Source organism: Anoplopoma fimbria, chromosome 18 (assembly GCF_027596085.1).
Source record: "Anoplopoma fimbria isolate UVic2021 breed Golden Eagle Sablefish chromosome 18, Afim_UVic_2022, whole genome shotgun sequence".
In the NCBI taxonomy this organism is placed as follows: Eukaryota; Metazoa; Chordata; class Actinopteri; order Perciformes; family Anoplopomatidae; genus Anoplopoma; species Anoplopoma fimbria.
In genome coordinates, this window is record NC_072466.1 from 19,835,020 (window position 1) to 19,861,077 (window position 26,058).

Genomic DNA, 26,058 nt, shown 5'->3' on the forward strand with positions numbered 1-26,058 from the left:
ATGTGGCTCTTGGTTGTTCCCTCCAATGAAGGATTTTTGCAAAAAGCAGAAGATATACCAGTGGGAGAAGCTTGAATCTCTCAGCTGCTGCAAAGTAAACACTTACCTCTGATATGAAGGAGACATCAAGTGTGCTCTGCTTATAAAACCAGACATTTGGCTGCATGGGGATTTATTCATAGTGCATATACTTGCTTCACATTTAAAAAAAGACCTTTATTTGTGCTTATAGTGTCAAATATATACGGTACTGCATGAAAACAAAAAGATTGAATGTCATTAAGCAAATTGGTCAAAACATTAAAAGAGATGTAAAAACAGATATTCATTTTCATGATAAATATCTTATATTTTATATAAATATATATATTAAAAAACTACATATTGTTGAAAAGGCACCAGTTTTGTTTGAGTAGAGTAAACATTTTAGCACAAACACATTGGCATGATAACAATACACTAAACATTTTTTTTTTACCAAAAGTTAAAATAGTAATAATATAACTATGGCAAGAAACGAACAGTAAAACTATTTGTTTTAAACCTTTTTCAAATCCATTAAATACATTCAATTCAGGTTCTTATAAATAAAAAGTCAACACTTTACAGTATTTCCTCCTTTTACAGTGTCCAAACTCATATCTCCTCCTTCATAGTATTTCTCAAAGTTTGCTGTGAAATGTCTAAGTCTTACCCCTCTGCTCTTGAGCACCCTTCAGTGATTGCCGGTTGAGGTAGAAGAGGATTAGTGTTGAGTGCAAGGCCTCCTGGTACAGTCCAGTTGTTTCTTTGTTCTGCATGAGCAGCACACAGGTAGAATCAGCTGGGAGCACCGCAGGTTTGGGTTTGTACGGATACAGATAAAGGCTCACTTGAGGTTAAGCTAGTCCGTGAGGGGTTTGGCACCGTTGACTGGGGAGTCATCCAAGTCTGAGCTGGTCAGCCGATTGTGAGGGGCTGTTGGGAGGGACACACACACACAAAAACAGTTATATTCCCTGTCCATTTCTGACCAGGTTTCTGAGTAGTATATCCCCTTTGATTGTTAATGGATCTAGTCCATTACACTTAGTCCCTAAATGGTTCCTGTCACTGCCAAAGTGGTATTGAATACATGTGATAAATGCATTGTATATTAACACTATTTTGGCCAGCATACTTCTTACGCTCCTCTCACACTGAGCCAAATATCTGTAAGCCGCTTAGGAAAGCGCTACAAGTGATTTTGGCTAAGAGCCACTGGCAGTGATACAGACACACACTCTCAGAGCACTGATGGAAAGTTTGAGGTCCGGGTGCCATGTTGAAATCCTGAATGGAAAAAGTGACAGTGCTATAAGACGGCCACAGTGAAACGCATCATGTCTACATCACAACTTAAGCTTTATAATGCTGTACTGTACAGTGGAATTCAGTGGGTACCTGGATTTTCATTTTAACGATTATTTTTGCAGACTTTTGATAAACCATTAAAAAATATATACCGTATTTTCCGCACTACAAGGCGCACTTAAAAGCCTTTAATTTTCTCAAAAAACGACGCCTTATAATCCGGAGTGCCTTATATATGGATTAATTCTGGTTGTGCTTACTGACCTCGAAGCGATTTTGTGTGGTACACGGCGCTCTGTCAACGTGTTTTAGTAGACTTAGTAAACTACAAAGCCGCACCGCTTGCAGCATCACGGCTACCGTAGTCAGGAGCGTCACAGAGTAATACACACTGTGCTTCACCATAATATTACAGTGTGTGTGTGTATAAGGACCCCAACATGGCACCTGTCAAGAGACACGCTTACGACGCGGACTTCAAACTCAAGGCTATCAGTCACGCAGGAGAACATGGGGATAGAGCAGCTGCGAGAGAATTCAACATTAATGAATCAATGGTACGGAAGTGGAGGAAGTTTGACTGACTGACTGTTTTGTTTCGCTTAATGCGCCTTATAGTCCGGTGCGCCTTATATATGAAAAAAGATCGAAAATAGACCATTCATTGACAGTGTGCCTTATAGTCCAGTGTGCCCTATAGTGCGGAAAATACGGTATATGTTTCAAATGACCTAGCAACACAGAGATGCAGAAAAACAGGGTCTTGACGACCAAAACAGCCGATAGATGAGCTGTCACAGCACAGGTTCTGTAGCAGCAGTATAAAAATACTCACACAGTGTGTCAGATCTCAGCGAGCTGCTGAGGAACGTGCTGGGGCCTCTAACTGACGAGGATAGAGCGCCCAGTCTCAGGCTCCTGGAAGTGGCGTCCAGCTTCTCGTCCTGGAAGACAGGAGGACACGGTCACTGACAAAGCTGACGGTCAACAGCCATGCTAGCAGCACTGTGATGCTGTGATGCATGATGAATAGCCTGAGGGCATACACCCGGACCAAAACAAGTTAGGACATTGCAGGACAACAGACTCATCATGTACTCGTCCATCTCGACAATTATTGGATGCTTTGCCATGAAATGTTCATGTCCTAATGACTTTGCTGATCCTGTAACAATGAAACATCTCCACATCTACTAGATGAAGTGTACAGACATCACGGCTGTTAGACGATGTCTCACAAGCTGTCCCTTTTCCAAACACAAGTGCTAAATTGACTCGATTTAAATCATTGAGCTTGTAGGGAATGTGAACTTTAAACTGACACGCAGGACAGAGAGGTGAAACGTTTATCTGGTATTTATCGGATGTAATTCAGTGTAATTCTATCCAAAAGTGTATAGATGGACACTAAATACTCTCTGCTGACAGAGTCAAGCAGGGGAACAGCTGTCCCATAAACTTGTCCAACGGGGTCAAACACTCGCATGTCTGCAGTCTGACAGGGACTTTGGTCTATTTTACCCACACGAGTATATTATGTATTCAGTATGTAAGTGCCATCTTCAGTTGTGTGCTAGCACTCAACTCATGATGTGACGATGCAACGATTCAACAAATGAAATGAACAAACATGAGTGAAAGATGGAACACATGTCTGTAACACAATCATAGAACAATCAGTACAATAATTGAGATATTATATCTCTCTGTTGGTCCAAAGTGTTAGTACAGAGTAACCCTATAATCCCTATGGCCATGGCCAAATTTCACAATGTAAAACTAACAGTACGACCAGTAACAGGAACAGCACCTTAAGAGGAGAGTTGTGGGACAGATTCGGCTGCTTTTTTAGCAATCCAAAGAGCTCTACATAATGATCAAATATTCTGTTTGGGAAGAGAGCGGTGAGTCCCTCTATGAAAGTGTGGGCCTCGGTATGATAAAAGCCTCTTTTACAGACATTTATTTGCCTGTAAACATGCAGGCACAAGTGTCCCAGAGATGTCTCTCTTAATACTTTGGGATTCTGTTGCAAGGCCCGCCAAGTGACTGTTGCCTCTTGAAGTTTGACACACATTACAGACTCCGTTATCCGGTGTTTATAAATTATTAATATTACCGATGTCCTGTAATGACAGGACAAACACTGAGCCAAATATAATCCTGTTTGAATAGAGCTTTACACACTGGTGGTTCAAGCAGAGACACACTTTTACATTCAACGTAGAGGTGGTTTGTTGTTGTTGGCATTGCTGACTGATCAAGATGGAGCTCTTGTAAAGATATCCCATCCATCCCTTTTCCTTTAACAAAGCCTGGGTGTGAGCAGCTATTAAGCTAATGCGGTCGCCACTTATCACTCAACGCAGGAGTCATTTGGCATACCAACAGGGTAATCTGGCAGATTAGAACCATTTAAAAAGTGACTGTATGGCTGTTTGGGGGAGGCTGCAAACAGCTGATGGCAATCAGCTGACAACAGTGATGTCTTGATGGCTCCCTTGACTGCTTCATAGCACAGAGGAGGGCCACAGCTGTTAACAGAGACTAGTAATGTTCAGGTTTTCTTTGAGAGTACATTTGTGCCATTGCCTAAGGTTGTCCCACTCTGTCCATCCATGATGCATTACCAGCATGTGGAATTATTCATTTATTCACACGAGTTGCAAATGAGGTGCTTTGCACACATTGGACCGTGGTGTGGGCGAGCTAGACTCATAAATGACTCTCAAAGTCAGGCTATCCTGATCCAAACGGCTGCAGTTTGAACAAAGCAAGGCAATTAGTGACTGAAATAGAAAAGGTGTGGGTTGTTGTTTGGGAGAGCAGGCTCTTGAAAGGCATTATAAAGCTCATTTTTCTAGAGTACAGTACTGCATCTGTCTGTGTGTGTGTGTGTGTGTGTGTGTGTGTGTGTGTGTGTGTGTGTGTGTGTGTGTGTGTGTGTGTGTGTGTGTGTGTGTGTGTGTGTGTGTGTGTGTGTGTGTGTCGTACTCTGTACTCCTGGATTCTGCGTTTAGACTCGTCCAGCTGGTGCTGTAGGTCCCAGACGATCTCTTTGTATTTGGTGTAGCGCTGCTCTAGCATCTCCCTCTGTCGCTGTGACTCCTGTTGGCACAAAATGAAGGCTGTTTCATTATAAGCAACCTCACAAGACACACAGCTGTCTTTTAACCAGCCAAAGGGACAAAAGCTGGAGCTTCTCAATAGTCCTAAGCAGAAGAACACTCAAATGAATGAGCAGCATTGATTCTTTGGATAAATGTTTTCTGCACGGTGCTAATTTCATGTGTTTTCATTTTTTCACATCCAAACTGTTAGAAAACATGGTTGCCAGCCAACTCACTGGCCCTCCATCCTGGAATGACCTTTCTGATGAGCTTCAGTACGTTTTCAGACCCAAATACTACAGAAGTTGCACCGAAAAAGTAACTAAGGACCTTTTAAACGCAATGAACTCTGCTCTTTGATCGGTCTGTTACTAGATTTAATTGCCGCCATGTGGACTGTGGACCAAGACATCCTACGTCTTGAGAACCTTGTTGGTCTCAATGAGCTGGCACTTACGTGGTTCCATCCACGTCCGAGCAACAGAACAAAAAGCGTTGCATACAATAATACTATGACTCCTGCTCTAAGGCTCCAAAGGGATCAGCACTCAGCTGTTTTGTGTTTACTTGCTGCCCTTGGCTGACATTTTCAAATAATACATTATAATATATAACTGCTATGCAGATCACAGACATGGACGGTCAATGACTCCTCCAAGCTGGTTAATTAGAGACCTGCTTGTCAGAATGTATGTATTTGAATGCACACAAACCCAAATTGTTGCTTGTTGGTATTTCCAGATTAAAAATCGCTTTTTCCATTAACCTTCATGGTGCACAAATTCTCAGACTCACACAGTTAAGAACCTGGGAACGGTATTCGACCCCTCTCTTACTTTTGATCAAGTATTTAACACAAATTGCCTTCTTCCACCAAAATAGCCCAAATAGGCACAGTTTTTAATCAAAAATGGGGCCTATTATTTCTCAAATTACTCCTGAAGGCTGTTCCATTGGTTTGTGAGCATGCATCATTTTAGATCCTGATGGGCAGGTGGCACCTTGCATGGCAGCAAGCATCTCCCATCAGTGAATGATTGTGTGTGTGTGTGTGTGTGTGTGTGTGTGTGTGTGTGTGTGTGTGTGTGTGTGTGTGTGTGTGTGTGTGTGTGTGTGAAAATGGGTGAATTTTGACAGCGCTTTGAGTGGTCGAAGGACTAGAAAGTTGCTATATAAATGCAAGTTAATTTACCAACCATTACCCATCTATAAGGCTTTAAATGTCTTATTTCCCCATATACTCCAGCACACTCATTTACATCCCCCTGAGGCTGGTTACTTAAAAAGGTTCTATCTACAATATTCAGAGCATTAATATAGCATCAAACACCTTTTGTCACTGTAAACATACAGAGGAGTAATGTGTACCTGAGCAGAGAATGAAGTCTCTCTCCCTCTGTGTGTGTTGTTATTAGAGCTTCTTATTAGCGCCCACCCTAAACACTATTAGCCCAGTCAGCACTGCTGCTGTTGTTTGCACTGTTAGCTTCTAGGTGCCAGCTCAGTTGTTGCCATGTTGAGAGCGAGGTGGAGGTAATATATGCTCTGAATTTAGTATTGAGGACCTCTAACCATTCTTTGAACTCTTGGTGGTCAAGCCTTTGCCCAGCGAGCTCCACTACTCTGGATAATCTCCCACTGCACATTGGGGAGGCGAGCTCTGTAGATACTTGCAAATCCAGGCTGAAAACACATCTTTTCTCTGTTCACTCTGATCTCTTAGAAGCTGGGAACCTAAACCATTGACTGTTTTACCTAGTTGACTTGTAAGTGATTTACTCCAGTGCTAGTTATATTGTATGATCTTTGTTTTCAAAAGGTACAAACTTCAACCTTATTTTTCCTTTTTGTTTTCTGTTTTAGTTTTTTACCAAATGGTAAAGTCGGAGTAGAGAGTCTCTCCGGGTAATGTGCAATTTAACTAAACAGAAATTGAAGCTTCATGCACCCAAGGTTGGTTATTCAAGGAAAGGAAAAATCACTCTTTAAATACAGAGAAAAGTAGTCTAGGCTTCAACTGGACCCACCTCCAAATCTTTGAAGTTCTCCATCAGACATTGTTTCTCTGGAATTGACTCCAAGTGGTCCAGGGCTACTCTTGTGTTCTGGAAAGCACACATACAATACACATACAATTTGTTAATTTATTTGCAATGGTGTTGTGGTTTGTATTGTCTAACATTCATATCAAATCATTTGACTCCAGCCATTTCAATCTCCAAAAACTACAAACAAAAAACTGTTCTTTAGATTTAACAGAGAATCAATACAATATCTGCATTGTGCTTAAACCATAAAACATATTTAAGGAGATTCTTTAATTTATTTATTTTTTTAAATCACTTCTAAGAAAGATATGCAGGAACCTGTAGCTCACAGCATTGAGACCATAGTTCATTGTTTTTGTTTAATAATTTCATTAATCAAAAAAGAAAATCCAGTAAAGATAACCATCTCATAAATTACCATGTAAGGGGAAAAGAATAAAGAATTAGAATGCAACAACTGAATAGCAAATGGAGAATTCTCCACAGGTTAATAATGGGGCTTAATTGTCCTTAATTGTCTCCTCCTTTCCCTTACGTGTCTTTTCCTCTTCCTCACTACTTCTTGCTTCAGATTGAGGGAATGAGAAAAGAGAAAGAGGCGTGGAAGGGATAATTGATGAAACACACATTTAGTGAAATGAGAAGTCGGTCCCAGTCGAGGGTCACCTAATCAGTGATTACTGATGACGGCTACACAGCTGGATCAGCTGTCCGTGGGCTTTAACTGCTCTGTGGTGGCTGCTGATGCCTTTGTATTTGCAGAGATAATGGGCTATAATAATAATGAACTACCCAAAGAACAAGGGCGACCAGCTGATAAGGCAGCACTGTTATGTTTAATTTATGCCCTCCCACATGAGCATATATTGTGAATTTAAAATAAACTGTGTGATAAGCATTCACAAATGCACAACAAACATGCATTTGACTGTGTATGGATCATCAAGTAGATTTGTAAATATATTACTTTGTTTGCTCATACGCTTCAACACAATCTACAATGTGGGTATAGTTCTACCATTGAGAATAATCTATAAACAATATTTAGTTCAATGCAATATGTCACCAAGATGCCATTATGGTCAAAAAGACAACAAAAATCAATCACAATTTATTTCACGGTAAAAATATAATATGTTTTTCTCTATGTTCCAAACACTCATTATATTTATTTATTTGTTAAATTTTTGATATTTGCAAAGCAAACCATTTTAACAAGTTTTTAACAAGTTTGTTAGACCTCAAGGATACAAACAATGCGTTTCAGTGCAAAACACTAACTATAAAATTTAAATCAACATGGCACCGTTAATTCAACCCTTGCGTGTCACATTGCCTCCTCATACCTCTGACGCTTTGCCACAAGTAGCGTATTTAGTGATGTATTGATGAATTGCAGATGATCGTAATATATCGATTGTTCAGAAATAGTTCATGCTTTAAAGGTCTGAAAGATAACAAAGGCCTGCCGACTAGAATCAGGCATATTGGGGTAATATAGTATCTTCATTAACTTCTTGGCTACAGGAAGCTGAAAGATAGAATTTGCTCTGGTCAATATGGGTGCTTTATTTCCGGGAAAGCAGCCTACACATTCTCTTCTCAAACCTGCATGTTAACAGACATGATGTCATACTGCCTGGTCAATTCCAAAGCTAATTGAGGACTTTGTTACGACACACTCAGCGCAGCCTTTAATTAAGATTAAGTGACTACTCCAGTCGCACTCCATTCTTTTCATCCCTCCACTGTGTGTTTCAATGGCCTTCCCATTCCCATTCAGATGGAGCGTTTAAGCATCAAAAGAAGTGGTTGTTATGAGGCGTCCCGCTGATTGCTGCACTGAACGGCACACTGAAGTACGAGTGAGACTCGCTGGTTGATCCCCACCGCCCAGGCTGAGTGGAGGACGGGTCGATGCATCCTGCCGCTGTGCTGTTGCGGTAAGCAGATAGTTGTCCGAGGCATTTCCTCTTCTTTCTCACAACAGCTTATTGGAGGTTAAAGTGGCCAAGCGTGCCACATAATTGTGATGGATGGACGGTCTTATTTATTTATTTTCTTCAACATAAGAAGAGCTTGGGTCAATATAACCGTTGAGAGGTGCTAAGTAATTTACGGGGCAACATGTAATAGCTGATTAAGGAAGTTAGTGGTGAACGTCAACAGCTTGGATGGTGATGTCAATACTGTATTGTCAGTACAGCTCAGTTCTTAACCCCATCAGCAAGACTTATGATGATTAACAGAGCTGTGAGCCTTGACTAAAGCAATCATTTCTAACCCTGTGTCAGCCTCTATGGGTTGCTAAACAAATTAAGCCTTAGGTGAACCTGCCTACACAGCTGCATCGACTCATACTGAGAGTTAACATGACTTCTATTTTAACAACGCCAGGGCATTTCATACCTCCACGTTTTCATCCCTTTGATTAAAATAATAAAACCTTACCATCTCCAGATCCAATACACGGTCCTGTAAAGACACACAAAAGCACAGCAATGTTGCTTTATATGCATATAAAACTTAAGTACCACTACTAAAGTAAGGTTTAAACTATCAGAATGAGTCCAGGTAACTGCTCAAAATGGTAGATTAGCAGAGAAGAATAGATGTTCCAACAAGAGAAATGCAGGGTCTAAGAAGAGTCTGTAGCACACAACAGGCTTCTTATCACACACACTCACACACACTCACACAAACACACAGACACACAGACACACACACACACACACACACACACACACACACACACACACACACACACACACACACACACACACACACACACACACACACACACACACACACACACACACACACACACACACACACACACAGCTCTCGCCACTCATCCAGCTCCTGACTGATGTTCCCTCTCTAACGATGCATAAGTGATGCTATGCCTCTTATCTGCCACTCAAACACACACCTGTTCTCCCCCCCCCCCCGACCGGCTGCCTCTTCCCCTCTGCCTGTAATGTGTTGATGGTTTGTAACAAGGGTACTTTCTTTCCCTCGGCCCACCCTCCAACAATATATATATATTTTTTTTTTTTTACTTGTCAGTATCTCACTCTGTCTTACCTCTCTACATCTCTCTCTTCTCATCCTTCATAATTAAAAGCTCGGCTGGGTCTGAGAGGGCTGATTAATTGCATGCGAGCTTTGGCAGGTGCCATCATGCAGCCACAGATGGGACCCCGGAATCCAACACGCACGCACACACACACACACGCACGCACACAAACACACGCACACGTCGGGAAAGAACGAATGCTTCGCAGACATTTTTGTGTGTGTGTGTGTGTGTGTGTGTGTGTGTGTGTGTGTGTGTGTGTGTGTGTGTGTGTGTGTGTGTGTGTGTGTGTGTGTGTGTGTGTGTGTCTGTTAGAGTACGTGTTTGGATGTTTAATGGCTAGTAAAGAGTCGGTGAGGCGCTGGGGGCCGGTCCAATCCGGACTAGGTGAGTTGGTGGCCTGCCAAATGTAGATGCTGCGGTATTGAAAGACAGAGACAAGGCCTCTGGCGGCTTTTAAACTCCAAGGCCTCATGTCTGCAGTAATTAGCTACTTGTCCAAGCAAGGCTGCAAGCAGTCTGTCAGGCCCACGGCTGTGTACCAATGTTTGTAGCACCACATCACAGGACTCAGATGACTAAAGCCCAGCAGTTGCAAAAAAATTTAAAGGGGATGTGCTGTATAAATAAAAATCGTACCAGCTGTCTCTTTTTGTCAAAATCAGGCTGGATATTAAAAAAAAAAAACTGTTCAGGGTGCAGATTTACAGACACAAATGAACAGACAAACAAATAAGGATTAATGAAGGTATAAAATGCTAACCTGAAGGCTTCTCATTTCTTCCTCCTTCCTGCGACTCCTCTCCAGCAGCTCTGAAAGACACGTTACTGTTGATGAGTTGAGGTAGAACTACATTCCCTGACCCCGTGTCAAAGTATTGATAATGGAGTCAATCAAAGCATATGTATTCTCCAATGTTTCTCCATTTTTATTTTATATAGATATTCAATACATCATGCTTAAAAAGATCTACTAAAGCGAAGCTATAACAATTCATTTTACAGGCTTTTTCTTTCCTAATCATTTCCTATGACTATGTCATTTGGTTGTTTTGGAAAAATAGAGACATGGATCTTGGTTGGATTTTGTTGCACATTTATACTCATTTATTCATTATCACAATCTTTACTCTTCATATGTTGATTTGTATGCTTTCCTGTAGAAAAGGGTCAAGGAACTGACCCTTTATAGCAAATGGTTGTCTATTCGTAAGATTTGGCAGAAAAGGCTCTGCTGTTTGAGTGACCTTTAAAAAGCAACAAGAGATTAGTTCCTATTAATAAACACATACATCAACATTTGATCTATATTAAAGGAAAAACGTGGAGGGAGCCGCAGCAGCGAACAATGTGACCATGAGTGAATCACAGATTATAAGAGGAGAAGTCAGGATACAATGGCTAACTGTATAAATATGATTGGAAGGTGCTATTTAGCAGGTAGCCAAGATGCTCATGAATGAGTCAGTAATTGTGATGTCAGTATCAATCAACAGATGCCAAACAGCTAATAAGAGTGCAGCGCACCCTAATGCACGTTCAGCTGACCTGCTGACTGAAAAGGCTTTAAGTTAAAACAACTTGGAAATGTATTTGAAAGTAACAATAAAATACTGTCTCTATTTTACCTAGTTTATAATACTTTAATGCTACATGAGTGCTGGATAACGTTCCAATGCTACATGAGTGCATTACAACTCAAAAAGGATAAAAATCCATGCTCTACTTTATGACCAACCAAACTTTTCGCTAAGTTATTTCACGTCTCTGGAGTCTACGAGCAGATCTATGGGACAGAGCCACTCTGACATTACAACTCAAAAAGTTTTTGCAAGTTTTTCATACACTAAAATCCATGCTCTACTTTATGACCTCTGTGGTTATTTCAAAGCAAGCAACTAATTAACCTTTCTGGACATTACCTCTGCTAAGTGTATTTCAGTGATGATTCTGATCGGGAGTAATCCCGCCCTTGGTTTGTTTTACAGGGGGGAGTTTTTCGGCTCTACTGATAAATGTTAATGTACTGCAGTGTTTTTCTTCTGAAGTAGAAGTACACAGCCAGCCACAGTTCAGTTGCTTACGTTTGAAGGGCTTTGACTGGGACCACAAAGTTTTAGCCAACATCCTATAACTCTATCACAAGAATAAAGCATTGAGGGTTTCTTCACAGAGTTGAGAATAGCTACTTTAAACAATAACTCAAACTCTCTTAATAATAATAATAATAACAATCTAAAATGACATTTCACAGGGTATTTAATAGTTGTTTCCATTACTATCAGGAGTTAATCACATCCCCTTGTGACTGAAAAGCCATCAACCACTAGAGGAGCCCAGTTCGACAAATAATGGTTAAAACATCCTATTACCCAAACCCCCAACCCTGTCAATAAGGTATGAAAAAGTAGACCCAGCCACTAAACCTCCCAGCACTCCAGAGAAAAAAACCCCGCTCATGTAATGAATGCAACTCATCTCAATTTGTAAGATGGTTTCAAAGACAGTTTGCCGTAAAAGGACTATTTGTACAAAAACAGCTGTTAGAAAGACAAACTCTGCTTGTGTTTGTTGTTGATTGCAACAACACATTGGTTTTAATTACAACCACAAGTCCTTTGCTTAATGAGGTGTAGAATCAAAGGAATAACTCCCTTCATTTAGCAATAGAGTTAGCACTTATTAAGCAAACGTCACAATATTTACCCACTATTTGCCAACTGTTTCAATAAAATGGTAAATAGTGGGTATATATAGTGGGTCTCACACACAATAGTATGGAAATGAGAAACGAAAGAAATTGTTAAAAAACAATTTAGTTGTATTTATCATCATGAAATATAATAATAAAGTATTGTTTTCCCCGTGACTAATACTTGCCAACTTCTGTGTTGATATTGGATTAGTGTTTTGTTTACTATAAATTAAATGTTTCAATTCATGACTGCTTTAAATATGACTATAAGAACTGAGAAGAAACTATTCTTTAATGAGAGAAGCTCTCCACCGACGTACACAGTAACATTCTGACATCCCCTCACTGAAAGCGACACACTTGACTTACAAAGACACATTTCTGGCTATGGAATAAAATAAAATCAACATCTGCTTTTAGCTAGTCTGCTCAGACTCCCTTAAAGTGGGCATAACAGCTGATAGTGGACGTCCACTGTTGCTTCAAAAGTTCTCTTCCCTAACTCACACTGCGTCACATCTCACCTAAACCTGGGGTAGGTCTTATAATGTTAACACTACAGTTATGGTAAATTGACATGTACTTGTATAGCACCTTTCAAATCTTCCCACGCTCAAAGCGCTTTACATTACATTACATTACAGTCATTTAGCAGACGCTTTTTATCCAAAGCGACTTACAGTCAGTAGTATATTACATATCATTCACCCATTCACACACTGATGACAGGCTACCATGCAAGGTGCCACCATCAGACTCTAACTAACATTCATACAACATCCAGTCCACACCGATGGCAAGCCTTCGGGAGCAACTTGGGGTTAATCGACTGCCAAGGCCGGGTATCGAACCGCCGATCCTCTGAATGGAGAACAACCCTGCTCTCCACTGCGCCACAGCCGCTTTAACACTACATGTCATCATTCGCCCATTCACACACTGATGACCAGAGCTACCATGCCACCTGCTCAACAGGATTAACCAACCATTCACACCCATTCAAAATCCATAGGCACAGCCTGTGGGAGCAATTTGGCATTAAGTGTCTTGCCCAAAGACACATCGACATGGACTAGAGGAGCCGGGAATCAAACTGCCGAGCTTCTGATTGAAGAAGGACCCGCTCTACCTCTAGTGCAGCAATGTTTTTGAGGAATCGGCCAAACTGGAGCACTGCACAAGTGTTGTGTAGTGAAGGAAAACACACAGACTGCAACCCAATCTGACAGTAATACATTCACTGTGAGACAATTGCTGTATATCACTCAATGTTCTGCAGAGTGCTGGAATGAACGGTTCATCTACTGAGATGAACAGAGAAGTAAAAAAAAGTGCATCTTTTGAGAGTGCAACTTTCTGTTTTATGATAATATGAATGGCAGAAAATAAAAAGAAAGAGATGTTTGACTGATGGGGAAAGCTAAACCAAGATACAATAGGTATTTTCCACGCTGCATGGTAGAGTGTATAGTTTCAAAAGCATCATGTCATTAATGCTGGTCATTACCTACAAATTCATGCATGATAGGGATTTGCAACTCTTGTTTTGCTCTGCAATAATACAAGACATTACTAAGAATCCATTCTCAGAGTACTGTTGATACAATCTTAATTTGTACGCCATAAATTAAAATAACTAGATCCTGTGGCTGTTCTGACACATATTCTTAAGCCTAATTACTAAAGAGACCAAATCAGTGTGTCTGCCTGCAGTGGAGACAGACAGGACTACTTCTGTTCAATAGATGATTGGGTCTAAAGACTGATCTGTGTGGGGCTGTATTATCAGATGGTTTATCCACTACAGCCAGAAAACAGAATGACATAACGGAGAGTAGACGTCTCTGTGTCCATGTCTAACTATACCTCTCTCTATGGTCTCTCTGTGTCTTTTAACTCTCCTCCTCTTTGTTAACGGAACACAAATTAGGCCCATTTCCCTGCCTTGTTGAAATGAAGCGCTAAAAACAAGTTGTTCTTCCTCTGGCAGTTACAGCTCATTAGGAGAAATTCAGTCAAAAATGGGACTCGGGACAGAAAAAACAATTTCATTTCCCACGGAAGTTCTCAAAGTTCACACACAAATTAAGATGTTTTCTCAGACATTTGTAATCATACCCAGACAGGCGTGTGTGCACGGTCTAAAAAAACAATGTATCAGATGCAGGGTAACAGGCTCAGACAGCCATTTTAACAGGCACCAGTTGAAACACAGAAAACTTCAGTTATATGCAGTCATTTAATTTGTTATATTTTTTAATGACTGTGTTCAAAATTCAATTAACAAAGATACAGGAAATCAGTGTGTGTGTGTGACTAGGTTCAATCAAAATTACTACTGGTCCAGCAGTCAAGGAACTAAGCTTCATTGAGAGCTTGCTAAGTATTCATGCTGTTTCCATACTGTTAATTCAACACACCAAAGGATTTCTTGTCCAATGCTTCCTTTAATCAGGTATTAATAGCCCAAAGAAGAACACATAGCCTGATTAAGCTTCCATGATGCTGTGCTGTTATATGGTGTGGCTTTGCTTTGATGACGATTGTACCATCGCTGAAGAAAAAAACTAAACACACAAAACATCTAAACCCACAAAAATCATACCCTTAATTTCCGCTTGCTTCCTCAGAGAAATCAACATGAAGGTATTTTTCTAATTAATAAACACTGTTTGTGTACCTCTCTTTTCAGTGCCGAGGGAGTGCAGCAGCTTCTCCTGTTGGTCCAGACGCTGCAGCAGAGCCATCTGCTCCGAGTCCCGGCTCTGCCTGAGGGCCTTCAACTGATCCCTGGTTTGTTGTTGCTGCTTCCTTAAGCGCTGCTCTCTTGTGGTGCACTCACGCACCTCCTCACACAGCCAGCGGATCTTGGTCTGGGGGGTTAAGTAAACACAAAATCAATGGGGTGAAGGAGGATGGGCTTCATTGGTTCCTATAGTAAAGGTCTTAATCAAGACTTAAGGGGATCAGTGCATTAGGAGGGGGAACTCACCACCGTTTTAAGACAGTCTGTCAGCCAGACAGCAACTTCCGGTTCTCAAAAGTGAAGCTAAAGCTTAAGTGTCTTAAACTTGCATTCTCTCTACTGTCCACCAGGGGGCGACTCCTCTGGTTGTATAGAAGTCTATGAGAAAATGACTCTACTTCTCTCTTGATTTATTCCCTCAGTAAACATTGTAAACATTAGTTTATGGTCTAAATATTTAGTTTCAAGTCTTCTTCAATACAGCATGATGTTCATTTAGTAAATGATGCTCCATTTAGAGTCAGCAATGTAGTCAATGCAAATTAGTGTAAGTAAGTCACCAAAACTGATATGAAAAAGCAAGTCAGAATTCTGTTTTCCCTTTAAGCATCTTACTTCCTCTTCTATGCAAAAGGTTCTTTGCCACAGTGCCAGCCAACAATTCTGTTAAAATCTAAAAATATAGCCCCGTCAAAGTAGTGTGCAGCACACAGTCAGCAACAGGGAATGTAAATTAATTAAAGGGTTGTAACGGCCATGCAAAGGATTGGTTACATGAGTATTTCAACTGTGCTCTATAAGCCTGTAAATCATACCTAGATTTTACTTACATAAAAACTGCTAACTCAGGAGCCAATATTCTCTCTTGTTCTCTAGTGTTTTATTCTTGTAAATGCACAGGGCTCTGAAAGCAGTTTGACAGGACACATACATTATGGTGATAAACACTGTGAGTTGTGCAAACACGTTTTAACAAAGTATCATGCATCACCGCCAAAGCCATAATTACATGTTTCATTTGTATAGTGCATGGTTGCAATACTAAATGGGAACGGATCTGTCTTGGAAAGAAACCAAGGGACACTATTATTGCAAAAGACAGGAAGATAATAGCAAGAAGTCAACACCTTAAAGAAGAACTGCATCTCAGAACTTCATCAATGACAAGAGCCTCACTAGAGCAGAACATCGTGTTCACCATGATGCTGGCATAGAGGAAAGAAAGCCAGTAGTGCACTATGACTGAACTTCTTAGGGCAGTGCAATTTACCATTGTCCTTGATAATTATTATGGACAGACATTCTGTCCCAAATCCCTGAACTTCACAGTTTCATTATGGTCACTGCAGACTCTCACCACACATCAGTGCTCAGCTGTGGAAACTGCTTTCCTCAACAATAAATCATCCTTTACTGAGAGGTTATGCAACGGTAAATGTTGGTTTAAACAAGCAAAAATGTAACCATATGTGGTTGCTAAGATAATTTTACGTCCGCAAAGACCAAACCACACTGAATACATATAGTCCATGCTATTGTCTTTTATTAATCTTTTATATAGTGTAAGCCTTGGAATGAGCATGGTTTTCATGGTTATGGAGTCACATGCTTAATCTCGTGTTTTCTCAATTAAATAATTAATTATTGAGATAATTCCCCCATGAGGAAGGCAGCACATATAATAATCATACCTTTGTCTCAGCTAGCCAGCGATGGGGGTCTTTCACTAATCCAGGTTTCTGGGAGATCGCCTGTCAAAACAGCACAGAGATTAATGCACGTGTGAGCTTCCTGTGTAAGCATGCATTACAAAACATTATGTTTTTTAAAGGGAACTCAACGGAAATAGGAGCAAATCTAAGAGAGTTTGTAGTTAGGATTTTAAGCAGGTTCAGTAGGTAGTCTCAATTGATGTAAAATATATGAAAAGACATCAGAGGAGTTAAAAAATGTAAAAAGAAAAGGCAGAAAGAGTGATGTGAATGGACGAACAACAGGATAAATATCAGAACTGTTGTCAAACCCTTCACTCTTGTGAAGGACGGCTTCTGCCAACTTCAATTGGTGCGAGTGTGCGTTGAACAGCCTCTGACACTATGCTGCACTTGTGCATGCACACACAGAGGATGTGTGTGTCATAAAAATGAGCTCAGGGACTATGTTCCATCCTTCCCGGACAAGCTTGTCAGCATCAGCAATACAAACTGACTGTCTGCCAACTCCTAATGACTGCTGACACACACACACACACAGAAACACACACTTAAGATAAGATCCAGTCAGATACACAAATAAACACAGCCACATAACTAGATGGCCCTCAGTTGAGAGTACGCCTCCGCCAACACTGTGCAACTGTCAAGATGCTCCGGCTCCACATGTGGAATTTTCTCTAAAGGTTAACAATCTCCTCCATGCTTCATTACCTGCTTGTTTCACATGAGGAAATAAACACATGTGCATGCCAGTACCTGAAATGGAATGTAAGATATGCCCATTATAATTCTACTTTTAAGCATTCTGGTTCGTCACTGTAACCCCATGTACACAGTCAGGTCTTTGTTTGCTGAGAACAGCCCTGTGTTATAACAATGGAAGGGGCTGTGTTAGTGGGGTACCAATGAAAGCTAAAGGATCTATGAATTGAAAGGCCTGTCAGAGCCCAAAACACTGCACAGTTATTTTGAACACTGTACAACTTAGGAAAGTTATCATAGCAGCAATTAATATATATTTTGGCACGAAGACGGCAAGATAAACAGTCAAAGTTTTCTACCAGGAATAAGCGTTTGCACGCTTTTGATTGGCCACTGAAACATTTTGCTGGATTAAGTCATCATGTTACAATGGGCTTGTATCTTCAAGCTACATGCTAAAATGCTCACCCAGATAATGCTAACATGCGAATGTTTAGCAGATATAATGTTTACCATGTTCATCTTAGTTTAGCCTTTTACCATGGTAACAGTTAATAGCAGGAAACACAAGGTAAGATGTAGACTGATGGAATGACATAGTTCTGCATGTTAGTACTCACTAACCAAAGTATTAGAAATGATAAGAAGTCAGGGGGTTACCAAAATGAGTACAATTCATCCTGACAGAAACATAAATGTGTGTACCACGTTTCCAACAATCCAACCAAGAGTTATTTATACATTCACTCAAACTTACAAATGTCAACCTCATGGTGGCGAAAGTCTGGACCAAATTTCCTGGAGATCCATCCAGTATTTGTTGAGAGATTTCATTCAGGACCAAAGTGGTGAACTCACCGACTGACACTGCCGGTCCTAAAGCCACACTGCTAGTGAGGCTAAACATTCTATAGTGTTAACATTTATCTGAAGGTACGTGCCTATTAGATGAAAGTCACACACACTTCTATGGAATATGGAAAGTAAATATTTGCTTATTTGCCCAATGACCAACCTTTCCAAAAGGTATTGTGTAAATCCATTTATAGGGAGAAGTCCTGCCACCCTGCACATACACAAAGAGACAGCAGAACCATAACTCCCATACATAGGTAAAAATAAAAAAGCCAGAAGACATAACAACCCAAATTCACATGGACCAACTTTTTTTCATGTACACCCATGTGGCTAGGTGTTTACACATGATCAACAGACATGGAAGGCACACAGCAGGATTTTTTTGGACCCTTTCTGTCCCGCGCCTCGGCAAACAAGATCGTCACTGCAGAGGTGTCAAGCAACTTTTCCAAGCTGTCATTCAAAGCCAGATCCAAGCAAAACGAATATCCCAAGTTGTTGCCACGGCATCTCAAAGTGTAGCAATGGAACACTGCTGTGCAGAGGTCCCCGTCTCAGGGAGTGTACAACTGCATGGCAGAGCGTGCATCTGTGTGGGAGGATAAGACATGCCTCTATGCCTCTCGCTCACTTTACTCTCTTCCGAACCATCAAAGGCAGCTCGGCTCAGCGGCAGACAAAAAGGAGGTGAAACTGTTGGAAAACTGAACAAGTAAGCTGGGAGTTAAAAGTGCTGTCTGTGTGGTTGAAGTGAAAGACATGCCACTATTTTCTCTGCAGCACCGCCGTGGAATCCAAGTGGCTGCCACTGCTAATTTAAATGTGTGACTGCGTGGCTTATAGGTCTCTTTAGAATGAGAGTAAATCTGTGACTGTGTGTCTTTGGTTACAGTCTGTTTGTTTCACCTCCCGCTGAGAGCGGCGAGCAGGAGAGCAAACAGTTTTTTGACCGCAGGGAAAATATTGTTTTTGAAAGGCTAAACGACTTTGGAAATGATTACATCAATTTATTTTCTATACATTTTTACTTTTAGACTTAACAGCGATCTGCAGTATTTGGAAATGTTTGAATCACACGAGTTGGAAAAAATTCTATGAAGCCGCCACAGGAATCTTATTTTAAAACAGTATAATATTAATAATATTAGTGTAGCCTGATCTTTATCTGCTACCATGCAGAAATATCGCGTTGAAAATAAATGAATAGAATACAGGTTGTTTTTGAACTGGAATGTCAACCTTATGAATGGAGCTTCAAACTATTCACACAGCCTTACAAATCTCCCTGGCTGCATTCAAACACAGAACATCACAGTTACATGGTGTGTTCTCACTTGAGCCAGAGTAGAGACAGCGATAGACAGGGAAGTAACCAAAGATGAGATTCCCCATGAGGTTCAGCATTTAAGGCAAAAACAAACACCTGTCAAACATGACGGCGAGTCTAGGTTCTAGACTTGTATGAAGATGTGTCAACTTGTTGGTTTACTGGAAAGGGGTTTCAGCACTTCGTAGCTATGGAAACAGTCTCACCAACTTAAAATCTTCTTTGGCAACTTATTTATCATCTGCCAACAAACAGATCCAAATCTCCAAATCTCTCATATGACAGCACTCTGCCCCTTTTAAGTTTCCTTAACTTTCAATGAAGCGCTACTCTGTCTTACAACGGCTTGCATTAGCACTTCTTAAGAGAAGGAAGGAGGGTATCATGAGGTAACTGAAACCTAACACTCCCCTTAACTGTTAATGATTCCCCTCATTAGGCCAATCACTAGCGAGTTTGACTTCTTTTCAACATGACAGATTACAGATGAGGGGGGGCATTGGCTCACGCGTCTGACTGCAGCACTGCTCGACCAGATTGGGAAATCTATAAGAGCAGATAAGAGCTGACTGGGTTCATTAGCTTGGAGCAATAGAGGAAAACTAGCATCAAGCATGTAAGGGGGAGTAAGTGTGTGTACTATGTGTTCACTAGTGTATAAGGGTGTGACCGTTTTCCTGTTGGCAATATGTGTCAACATTAGCGTTTGTCAGTAGTACTGTAGAAACTTTACTATGTCATGTATTTCTTGCACACAGGAGGGATGCAGGAGATTTTTTTTGGGTCGCCACTCGACAAATCAATTTGCAGAATTTCTTCTACAGTAGTTTTTTAGCGATCATATCTGGAGTTCACCTTTGAGACCCATGGGGCAGCCTGAATATTTGTGTTGATCTGATAATTGTCGCCCACTAAAACGTTGAATCTAATCTATGAGGCTGGCGTATGTTCTGTTTGTGTAGCTGATGAGAGGAAATGAAAAGAATGAGATGAAAAAAGAGCCTGTTAACACCTTAATGCATCTGTTTGGTCTCATTTAAAAAGTATTCAATAACATGCATTAAATGAAGATATGATTTAATGAAACGTATATCTCTTCGAATTGGCTGGTTTAGCTTTAAAAAACAATATAGGTTGATTCGGAAACGACAGTAAAAATGATTAGTAAAGTTAATTTAAGCACAAATTCACTCTTCTCACGCCTTTTAAGATAAGGCCTATTGTAAATTGGGTCACGATGGTTTGGCATTTCTAAAAAGTTGGTCCCCAGAAAAAAAAGAATTCTACTTAACTATACTATACTCTAATAGGTTTCTTCAACTGAACTCAAAACCTACTGTAACAGAAAACTTTGTTTTAGACGGCTTTTTGTCCCAATAAAAGGGATACTTCACCACATAAATTATCAATTGTATATCAATGACTCACCCCTTGTTACCCTGAATTATTGAGGAAGTTTAAACTTAATGGAGGCAGCATTAAACAGTAAAACTATATGAAAACCTCAGTTTACAAACTTAGTTCACACAACATGCAGTATAATCCAAGTCTCTTTCATCCAGTCATATGCTCAAAACTATGCTTAAAACACTTCTGTACAAACAGAACTCTCACGGACAAGAAGCGAGTCTATGCAAGTGTGAGACTGTTTCTGTGGAAGTGTTATAGATAGTACGGTTTTAGTGCTTACTGCGGAGACACACCAGAAAAGCGTTTTTCTTCAACAGTTTGAGGTCACACAGGAGAGGTAATTGATGAACAAATGCAGATTTTGGTTGTGAGTTATTATTTTAAGAAGCAATCCTCCACACATTGTTCGGGTACTTAACTCCACAAAGTAGCATAACATTTCTTATACCAGGTTAGGAACTACTTGTTAAGTGTAATACAAATAAAACACTGTAAATCTTCCTGTTTGTACTCACACAGAAACATAGAAACACAATCTCATTAATCTCAATTTCTCTTCCTACAAGAACCCGTCATCTTCAACCCATTAGGAGAACAAACCTCTTTCAGCCGATAAACTAAAGGATTTCGTAGTCAATACAGCCTTCTTTGCAGTATTCAGTACAGAATGTGCAAGATAAGTAGACATTGATGATGAAGGTGCATGTGTATGATCTACAGATGGAAAGATTATTCGATCGACAAAAAATGATTTAGAAACTTTCACTCTTTTTTCAGATGTTTTATTGACCAAATGATTAATTGATTGATCAAAAATATAATCTGCAAATCGATCAATGATAATTATTGTCACTTGCAGCCCTAGTGTGCTCAGATGCAGGTTGCACAGACAAAAAGCCTCTATGTTTATATGCTTCGTTCACACATAGCAATATTCCTAAAGTCATTTTAAATGGAAGACATGAAGCTTCCAACTGATGCCCAACAAAAGGTTGAGACCGGCTCAAGTTGAGCTGTTCTATTCCGTCATTTACCAGTTTCCAGTGCTATTTAACGACATAAAACGTCAACAAGCCCTTGAGCAACACCTCAAAAGCGTCTCTGCGACAACATAACTAGCCACTCGGTCATATTGTTGCTTTTGTCACGCGTAGTTTGAACTCAGCATTGGGTTTTATTTTTAACTTTAACCCTTAAACAAAAACTAGCTGGGTGAGATGATCTTAAAAGTATGTACTTTTATGCGATTTTTACCTCAGTCATGTGGTTCTCTGGCCCACACAGATACTGAATGCTTGGAGTAAAACTGTATGCAGCCATTCTCAGCAAACCCTTTCAGAAAAGTAAGTGGTCTGGACAGTTCTCAGGAGTTGGTGGACCATCAGAGCTAAACAGCGAGTCAATATTGGACTTCTCCAATGGAATGCTTATGTTGATCTGTATCTGCTGGGTGTGTAAATAGGCAACATGCAACCATGTTCACTAACAGGCCAACGTTGTATTGGCCTCTGTGAGGGTGTTTTGAATCACCATGTGGCCAAAAATTGCTAAAGCAGCTTTAAACCCACCCAACAAACAAAACTAAATACCTGTAGTTTGTCTTCGCCGTTCTTAGCCAGGCTGCGACAGGCTGCATCCAGTTCCTCACCCATGGAGGTGAGGACTGCCTCTCGCTCTGCTTCCATCCGCAACACCTTCTCCTCCAGCTTAACGAGCTCGGACTCTGAAGCACGTCTCCGCTCACCCGACCTGACCTGTGGAGGACGGGAGAGAGCCGGGCAGGGGTGGATTCAATATTAGCTATCGCTGTCTGGTGTTTTTACTTATGTTGTTTGAATCTCACAAGACACTACAAAGACAATAATTACAGAAGGTTCTCTGTAAATTAGTAGAAAAAAATACAGGTTTGCTTGTTACAAGATCAATTCTACAGTTAACTCGATAATACACATGCAGAAAGACAGACACAGCCTGGGCATCAGAGAGCCATTCACTCTCCTCTCACACAAACAGACCTAGTTAAGTCTCCTCCTCTGACCTGCACTGTCAATAGTTTCAGGGTCCCCACCAGGACACAGTCGATCAATATGTCCGAGGCATAGGAACCAACTGATCAGTGCTGCCCAGGGACCGAGGATCATTATCCTGTCTCTGGGATGATAAACCACCCATGTTACATAAATAAGAGCCCTCTTTCCTCCATTCACCCAATTTCAAATCAATACATGGATCCCCACAGAGCCCCATGCGACTTATCAGGGGCCTGTCAGAGAAGTGAGTAGGGTTTCATACTTCATCTGCTGTTGTAAAACACCCTGGGACGTATTGATAGAGCCCCTTTAAAAATAGTGCTGATATGGCACAACTTAACCCTTCGAACCATTCTAAGGTTTATATGATCAGCTGACTTTACAGATATCCTTGATCTTAATCTTAACGGTTGTATATGTTGTGACGCTTCTGTAGCAGTCCAAATTTATCCAGCATTTGTTTATAAAAAAACTAAGCAAAGTCCTTTACACTAGAGATGCATTTGTGGTTATCTTAACATGGGCAAGCGTCCTGTGTTTTTCTCCTTATGTGCAACAAATGGTTTCAAATAAGGTGTCAAAGTTACAATACGAAACACACATTCAGTGAAAAGCATTGTCCTATTAAAAATGGAAAGGTTGCGGATGGCACTCATGTCTGCACGTTTGTCTTTCCTGTCAATGTCCTTGGACTTTATCTGTCACAATTAGTGAGAATCAGCACAAATATTTCCAAACTTCTGCTGAGGATTGATGTGATTCACTGATATGACAACAGATAGTCCTCGTTTATTGGAAGTTTCACCTCTTTCAATATTAGTCAGTATGTTTGGAAAACTTGGCAAAGGGAGGCAGGGCTTACTTTTTCATCCAGTTCCTGTTTGAGTAGCTGGTGCTTTCTGTGGAGAAGTGTGTGAGCCTCGTCTTTCGTGCTCAGCTGTGCTGCCAGCTTATCACACTCATCCTTCATCCTGTCCAACTTGATGCGCAGCGCCCCGCACAGCTCCTTGTCTGAGGCTGCGTCTGCCTGGTAGAGAATGGGTGTGTTTAAGGACATGATACACAGGAAATAATCTGAGAGAATAGGGACTGATAGTTCATCTGCTGCAAAAAATATCAACTAAAAGCAGGTTGCAATTTGTTTGTCTGTGATGTTCAAGCTCTAAATTATACGGGGAGAATGATTACATCGTGCACATAAGATTTCAAAGTAGCCATTTTATTGACACAAATGCTGCTTTGTGGATGATATGTAGATAATACCAAATATGCCAGTGATCCATAACTTTTTGTAAAAGATCTTAAGTCACATAGAGCAGGTACTGGGTCAATTCACAATAATGTCCGACATGACAATCTGTGCTGCACAGAGAATATCATGTATTGGGTCAAGTGAACGGGTAAATGCCATTCCAGGACTCCGAAATCATGTCATATCTATCACAAACGTCAAATCTAAATCCTTAATTCAAGTCTCAGTCCATCTGAAGCTTGCAAAGAAAAATCCATAGCGTCAGACATAAGCCGTCTATCGACAATGATAACATCACCACACACAGCTGAGGATATTGTAAAGTGGAATGAACAACAATGGCTGAGGACTGGGAGTGACAGGAGTGACACGAAAAAAACAGAACCGCTGGATGTGAGAGGAGGAAAAACAGATGGAAAATGCAAAATTAGAACTTGAGGAAGGCAGTAAGAGAGGGATTAAGACAGAGAGAGGCAGTGAGAGAGAAGATAGAGTGGAGGAGGAATCAAGAGTGAGAGGACAAGGACAAGAAAATAAGAATATTTCAAGTTTTTCTGACAGTTGACTGTATCAAAATTGTAATACAGGCCTCTGGCTATGCTATGTGAATATTGGGTGGGCTTCTGAGGGACATCTGCAGCACCCGTAGGCTGGTACTTTAAAACATTCTAGCAAACGCCCTTGTCCTTACCGCGCTGGGAAATGACACCATTACAATGAGCTATGTCAGATATTAATGCCATTCAGCACCGCTAATGGGCTAAGCTAAACCATATCAGCGAGGACCATGCCCCTTAAGAAACAATGTACCCGGGAGGGCTCATCATAGGAGATATGGAAGGAGGGAGGCGGGGAGGGCACAGGGGGAGGAAGTCAAGTGGAGTCCCTATCTCCAGCACTGCCTTGATGAGACTTCTGAGGTCTGATATCGGGGTTTTTAAATATTCACGCTTGGAGCTTTGGAACGGCTGTGAGGATCCACGGGGCCCCACACACCATTAGGAGCTCAGCTATCCTCGATTCACCCGCACTCAGAGGACAGAACCCCGGCCAATGAGGAAAATTACTCTAAATGAGGATTTTGTCTGTGTCTCACTGAGTCGGAAATACGCCAGATGTTTAGTGGCTGAGGCATGCTACCTTGTGCTAAATTAAAAGAGTGTGCCAATGATATTCTAAATGTCAATTAGAGTGTGGCACTCTGTGATCCCTGCCAAGGTGCAAAGAAAAAAAAGATCTCTCTTCGATTGGCTGATGACCTTTACATCTCAAAAGATTTCTTTGATTTTTCTGTGATAGATAATCTGTGTAAATCAAATCAACCGTCAACTGCTGTGTCATACATGCACACAGCCCAGTACACAGAGATTGTACCTCACTATTTGATCCATCCCAGTGGGCAGCTACTATATAGAACCCAGGGGGGTATTCAGAGAACGTGAGGGGGCACTGGAATTAAAAGGGGGGTATTGAAGTGTTCTTGGGGATGCACATTTTCACAATTGTACTTGATCTAACCACCATTATCTGAAGCTTTTCTTTGATGAGGCCAAAGACGAGGCTGCTTTTCTGGATTGTTTACCTGAAGCTCTGTCTTAAAAGCTTGCAGAAATAGCTTTGAGCTGTATTGGAGGTGGTGAAGTTAACATGTGCATGTACAATAAGACACACAGTGAGATTAATGTCTGATTTAAAGTTTTTTCTGTTAGTTTCTGTTTTACATCTGTGATGAAGAGCAGTGCACAGCTGCTTCT

General features: G+C 40.8%; 1 protein-coding gene across 1 annotated transcript in view; it reads right to left on the reverse strand.

Annotated features, from left to right (window-relative positions):
* Nucleotides 1-225: 225 nt before the first annotated feature.
* LOC129107121 (centrosomal protein of 128 kDa) overlaps nucleotides 226-26,058 on the reverse strand; it is a 41,506-nt gene continuing 15,673 nt past the window's right edge. The window contains exons 16-25 of the mRNA XM_054618509.1: nucleotides 23,915-24,079; nucleotides 22,612-22,776; nucleotides 16,702-16,761; nucleotides 14,945-15,137; nucleotides 10,333-10,382; nucleotides 8,942-8,965; nucleotides 6,470-6,547; nucleotides 4,327-4,440; nucleotides 2,168-2,276; nucleotides 226-957 (exon numbers count right to left, since the gene is read on the reverse strand). Coding sequence (XP_054474484.1) covers nucleotides 884-957; nucleotides 2,168-2,276; nucleotides 4,327-4,440; nucleotides 6,470-6,547; nucleotides 8,942-8,965; nucleotides 10,333-10,382; nucleotides 14,945-15,137; nucleotides 16,702-16,761; nucleotides 22,612-22,776; nucleotides 23,915-24,079 — 1,032 coding nt within the window. The 3' untranslated portion in view covers nucleotides 226-883. The remainder of the gene's footprint in view (nucleotides 958-2,167; nucleotides 2,277-4,326; nucleotides 4,441-6,469; nucleotides 6,548-8,941; nucleotides 8,966-10,332; nucleotides 10,383-14,944; nucleotides 15,138-16,701; nucleotides 16,762-22,611; nucleotides 22,777-23,914; nucleotides 24,080-26,058) is intronic.